Source organism: Silene latifolia, chromosome 9 (genome assembly GCF_048544455.1).
Source record: "Silene latifolia isolate original U9 population chromosome 9, ASM4854445v1, whole genome shotgun sequence".
NCBI classification, from domain to species: Eukaryota; Viridiplantae; Streptophyta; class Magnoliopsida; order Caryophyllales; family Caryophyllaceae; genus Silene; species Silene latifolia.
The window spans coordinates 127677161-127683077 of record NC_133534.1 but is presented as its reverse complement, the minus strand read 5'-3'; the positions used below and the strand labels follow the sequence as shown (position 1 = coordinate 127683077).

The 5917-nt window shown below is 36.9% G+C and overlaps 1 protein-coding gene across 2 annotated transcripts; it reads right to left on the bottom strand.

The window, feature by feature from the left end:
* Positions 1 to 3557: 3557 nt before the first annotated feature.
* On the bottom strand, positions 3558 to 5917 carry LOC141598280 (early nodulin-like protein 6). Of its 2 annotated transcripts, XM_074418100.1 has the most exons (3): positions 5542 to 5917; positions 5268 to 5436; positions 3558 to 4342 (listed from the first exon to the last, which is right to left on the bottom strand). In XM_074418100.1, exons 2-3 carry the CDS (start codon positions 5431 to 5433, stop codon positions 3849 to 3851), a joined length of 660 nt encoding a protein of 219 aa, XP_074274201.1. In that variant the 5' UTR covers positions 5434 to 5436; positions 5542 to 5917; the 3' UTR covers positions 3558 to 3848. The 2 variants fall into 2 exon arrangements, with proteins under 2 accessions (XP_074274201.1, XP_074274200.1); XM_074418099.1 differs by lacking the exon at positions 5542 to 5917 and having other exon boundaries at positions 5268 to 5507.

The window sequence follows — 5917 nt, the reverse complement described above, 5'->3', positions numbered from 1 at the left end:
CCTCCAAACCTTCATTCACTGGATCTTCTTGCATCTCCCCATTTGCATGTTGCATATGTTCATGCAAGAAATCCTCGTTTTCATATATCACCGGGCTAGCAAAAGGAAGTCCTGTGACAGCAAATTCCATTCCCGGAAAAACCCTCCCACCATCAACCAAACCCAGATCAAAATCAATAACCCTCTCCACAAGATAATCTGCTGGAACATAGGATCCTCGATGCTGCCCAAGCCGTGCCCTAAAAGTAAAAACCTTGTTGTAGACGGAAAAACACATAAATTGAGATTAAACATAGTATATTGATATCGTGTTTGAAAAACAGCAAAGCCCCTGTCAATGGAAGTTTCCAAAGAGTGATTTATACTCTCAACAATATCTTCAATATGTTCATTACACTGAACACTCTCATGCCCAATCCGTCCACATCTTGTGCAATATTTAAAAACTTCCTCGTACTTAAATTGAATCCATAACAGCTTGTTTGCACAACAAGCCAGGAAAAAGCCCGGATTAAGAGGGTAACCCAGCTTGATGGTAACCCTAAGACACAGATAGTCATGATCTGGAATACCAGTGAACTCTTCAATAACCGTACCTTCACCAAAGAGTTTCGCCACAATATTAGCAACATTCATGTTTAAGTACTCAAAGGGGAGTCCACAAACTCTCACCCACACTTTTGCAGTAGGGAAGGCAACAGTTCTTGGTACCATAGCTGGCTGCCACTTCTTCAAAACCATTAGAGCTCCATCAACCACAATAATATTACGCTCAAGAACATCATGCATGTCACGTATATCATCAAATGAATAATATACAGATCTCCCATGCGCTTAACATGCACATGACCTCTAGTAGCCCAATGGTCTTCTAAGATCCTGTTGACATTATAAGCTCTAAGAAGCCTATAATCAACTAAATATCCCAGTAAGCAGTTATTCCAGTATTCCAGAGAGTCTCCAATATCATTAGGGTTAGGAGAGATAACACTCCCGCTTCTTGGAAACCTCCATTCACTTATCAAACCCGGATTATGAGCAGCCTTGGTTCTAAAGTTAATATCATTAAAGAGATTTTCTAAGATAGGATCTTCATCTTCCATATAAAAGTTGAAGTTATTCTCCATATTAAGACAAATAGAAACTTTTTAGAAGAAGGACAGAAGTGAGAAAAAGAAAAGTATGAAAAGAGAGAAAGAAGATGAAAGGGTTATAAAGAGAATGGTTGGAGACCACCAACACCCTTAAATTAATACTAGAAAACAACGTTTCTGACAAAGGAAGAGAATGATAGGGATAACTAGTAGAAAATAAAGTACAACAATCATTAGATAACAAGGGAAACTTAAACGTTAAAGCAAAAGATTTTGGCTGCTGTGCATGCAAAACAGTTTCCGAAGACAGAAAAAGAAAAGGATATCTCTTTTTTAAATATTTTTGTAAAACAGGAAAACTCTCAAAGAGAGAAAAGACTCTCACTAGTTTTCTAGAGAGAGATTATATAACCTAAGAGTTTATGATCAGCGTGCAATGTTAAACATTTGAAGTTACCGGAATAGTGTAAAATCGTCTAACCTAGCAATCTAGCATCAAACAACCGCTTTTTGGCACAAAATCTCGTCTAAAATTAAAGCATTTTTGTTGAGTTTATGGATTCAAGTACCTAAGAGGGGGAGGGGGTGAATTAGGTACTATTTAAAAATTTAACTTCAACTTTATTGACTTAAAGTGAGTTGTAGGAACAAAAGAGTTATGAGAATACTTCGAATAATATAGCGAGATTAAACGAGTATTAAAATGAATGTTTGCTGAATTATGAAAGTAACAACTGTTCTGACTGTAGCTATTTGTCTCAGTTTATGGAGTACAGACTGCAGACCAAAAGTGACAGTATGTGGAACTGTTACTTCGAAAGTTAAGCAAAGCAAGTGCAAACGAAATAAAGAGCAGCGGAATAAAACAAATAAAATCAAACACGAGATTTTGAATTGGTTCGGCCGACACTCTAAAGGCCTACGTCCAATCTTCTTTTATTGATAAGTGATGTAATCTACTCCGACTACTTTGAAACACTAACAACAAAAGGACCAACAACCTACTCCGGTTGCGACACAAGTTCTAAGACTACTCCGTCTATGAACTACTAACAACCTACTCCGGTTGCCACACGAGTTAGAGGACTACTCCGTCCTAGAACTCAACAACTCACAACCTACTCCGGTTGCCACAAGAGTTAAAGGACTACTCCGTCCTAGAACTCAACACTCTAACTTAGAACGTTTACAAGGATCAAGTTTCCACGACGATTCTTTAACAAGAATTGATATGGACAACTTACAAGATCAAACGGTTCATAAGTGAGAAAGTTTAATACTTAAAGCAACAAATCCACCGTGATTGTAACACTTGAAGACTTTGAAAGCTTTGCAAAATATCAAAAGGATTTGAAAACTTGAAAACAATTTTGCAAACTCTACACTCTAACTAGAATGTTTTCAAACCAAGTTTCCTTAGACTGATTCTTAAAAAGAATTGAGAAGGACAACTTATTGGTACAAACGATTTCTAGATGAGAGGGTAGAACACCGTGAAGTAATAAGATGATTTCGATTTATCGCAATTGAAGACTTCGAAGATTTTTTGCAAAGAAAATTTCGTGTTCTTTAAAAACTAAATTTGCAAAAATACTTTGATTTCTCTGAAAAGTCTTGCTTTCAAAGTGAAGAGAAGGGTTCCTTTTATAGAGGAGGCACACAAGAGGAGGCAAGCTAGGGTTTGTGAGTCAAAGGTCTTCACATGTGATGAAGACCAACACTTCCCCAAACTTGCACAAAAGAAGGTACTTTTATTGAGAGGCAAAAGAAGAAAATAAGGTTTGTAATTATCCAAAAGAAGCCTTTGATTTTTCAGAAAACAAAGAGTGGAAAACAAGTCACAAGATGACAAGCTTTCACAAAAATGGCAAAAAGGCATTCCTTCTTTTACAAAAGACCAAGGAGTCAAATTGGCACAAAGAGGAAACAATTTGAATTGATAATTAGCTAAACCTTTTCCTTTTTCTAGAAACCCAAATCTTTAGAGAAGAAATCTGAAAGTTGTTATTTAAATCTAATCCATTTAAAAAGGATAAAAAGGATTTTCGAAATGAAATTGAATTTCAAGTGTTACGGACCATAGTGATGATCCAGGCTATTGTTACTTGTAAAGGTGATGAGTCGTGATCGTTGTTATTGCTTTTAAATACTCTACTCCCTAACTTGTACATTAGATGACACAATTGACTATAAATCTTGGGTAGCAAATTATCAACCATTCTTGACTTTGACATTGATTAATTCTTGCTTGAGGAGGGTGCATTATTCCTGAAATGGTACACTTAGAACACGGTTAAATTGGGCATGTCATCATCAACAAATAGGTCCTAACAATTTTCATGATAACAAGTGAAGTGCACTCCTTGCATTCTCCGATTAATGGAAAAATATTTCTCAGTTAGTCTTTATATAGAGAAACCATGGTAGTGGCTCAAACCAGAAATTCAAATATACACAGAGGTGTTCCATGTCGACGATGTGTATCTTTTTCATATAATATGATATAATGCTAGCAATCTGAATTCATTTATTTCTACAGCAGAATGCAATTCAGTAAGACGGCAAAAACTTGGCTTTCACAAATGTTTACAAAGGCAATATTCATCAACAATGCAAAGTATGCAACACAATTGAAACAGGCTCTCTAGTCTCAGCTAGTAGTAGTAACAACTACTATTAGAACCCAGATTTCCAAACAAACAGCAGTTGTTGTGACAGATCTGCACTTCACTTGTTGTTGTTCCAAAAAATAAGTCACAAGAATCGCAGAACACGAGCCAGCAGATACAAGAAAATGATGAACAAGTATAGGTGCAAGAGGAACATAGCAACATCGCCGTCAGCAACTTGATAGAGGATAGCCAAACAGATGATCGTTAGAGCAACCCGGAACCACAGTGGTACGTCTTGAGTTTTGTCACCAGAAGAGGAACTTGGACTATGCTTCTTATGTTCATAGTCAGGACCAGCAGCTGCGCTAGTGTAGTCACCAGGTGGCTTAGAAGGGTAACTTGGACTTGATGTGTTGGGCTGAAGTCTGTCGAGAACCTGAACATAGAGTTTGAGGCCCTGGGTGCAGTGGTTAGACCTGCCACAGACAAAGTATCTTGGCCCAGGTTTTGGTAAATTGATCAATGTCTTTCCACTGATCTCATAGTAGGCTGCAATCGGACTACTGGTTGTATCACAAGTCATGAAATTTGCTTCAGTCACTTCAATCACATCATGTGCTTTGGTATAGATGAACTCTGCAAAGCAAAGCAGAAGCTCGGGTTTAAGAAATTTTCGATGCTGATAAAAATACTACTCGTACCTCTTTATGAAATATCATGGACCACAGTTTCTTATAGAAGTGTGAACTTTCGCGTGTATAGCTAAATATTATGCGCTATGATTGTTGAGCTTACACAACAATTATAATTCTCGTTATATATACTGTTTATTTCGCAGAGACCAGACCATATTAGCAACAAGATCAAGGTTAAACAAATCTCACAAAAATGGCGGCAAGGTCAAGACCACAGAACCATGGTTATACCACAATTTCAAGCAACTCCTATAGATCGTCATAGACTCCCATGCGATGTCAGGAACTAAAATCTCCTATAAATCTTATTTTAAAGCCATGATGATGCTGTTCATGCGATTTAGAGTCAAGCTAAGACATTAGCCATAGAGTCAGGGGGTGTCACTTGTCGCACGCCAGTACGTAGCATAAGCCACATTAGCTACAGATACAGCAGGTTTACAGTACATAAAGCCAAACAAAGCAAGCAAATTCACATAAAGAGTTTAGGCCGTAGAACCACGAAAGGACTAAGCTGATTAACACAAGAAAGTATCTAAGAATTATATATACTCGAAAACATCCTACGAATCACCACAAAATATTGCCAAAACAATTTGTAATTAAATGGAACCGAAATCTTGATCACTGACAATTTAACCGTATCTTTAACAAAATTTGTTAGCGCAACTAAATTTTGCTTACGTTTAGCATATAACATAAAATGTAATCGTAATCAGCTTATTTATCAAGCAAGAAATAGGTCAAACAATCAGGAATTAAAATTCAAAAAGTTGCAGAAATTCTGAAGCAGAATATGTTACTAAAAGGAAATTAAAACATGAAACCGCATGATTTTGAGACGATAATTGAAAGATAAAAGTTACCGAGGGAGTCATTGACGAAGACGAGTGTAAAAGAAGACCAGTAAGTGAAGTTAGTGGAGAGATCCCAACCAGTGGCGCCTCCAACTTTGATGTTACTCGCTGAAACGCTCGAAAAGAGAATGGTCGCCATGAGTACCGCCACCAAAACCGTCTTTGCTCCTTCCATTTCCTGCATAAATTGAAACCGCAATCAAGAGACAAGAACAAATATCAGAGTATTAATTTTCATAACCACCGCAATCAAGAAGAAGAAGAAGAAGAAGACGCGATTTACGGAGAGTAATTGAGAAATCTGGTAAACTTTGTGTTTGAGAGTGAAGAAGTGAAGAAAGAAAATTAGAGAGAAGAATGAGAGAAGGACAACAGAATCAGTTATGGTTTTATAGTGAGAGAGTATGAGAAAGAATCTCTGTAACTGAATTAGTTGTTTCCCGCTCTTTTCTTCTTCTTTTAACTTGTTTAACCAACCTAACCCAATAAGAGTTTGTAGTGCATTTGTTAATAAATGGACAGGGTCCTGTTATATCAACAAGCAAAGAAGTAATAATTCAGTGCTATGGTGGGTGAATGAGAATGAATTTATTATCTTACTCAGGAAAAGTTCAACTTTTTAATTCGGTTATTTTTGGGATTCAGAAATAGTGTTGTGC

Bases quoted from the DNA above. Each gene is read 5' to 3' on its own strand.
- LOC141598280 (XM_074418099.1), bottom strand. From the start codon at position 5,442: ATGCAGGAAATGGAAGGAGCAAAGACGGTTTTGGTGGCGGTACTCATG. The intron at 4,343-5,267 runs GTAACTTTTATC...TTTGCTTTGCAG, and splicing joins CTTCGTCAATGACTCCCTCG to AGTTCATCTATACCAAAGCA.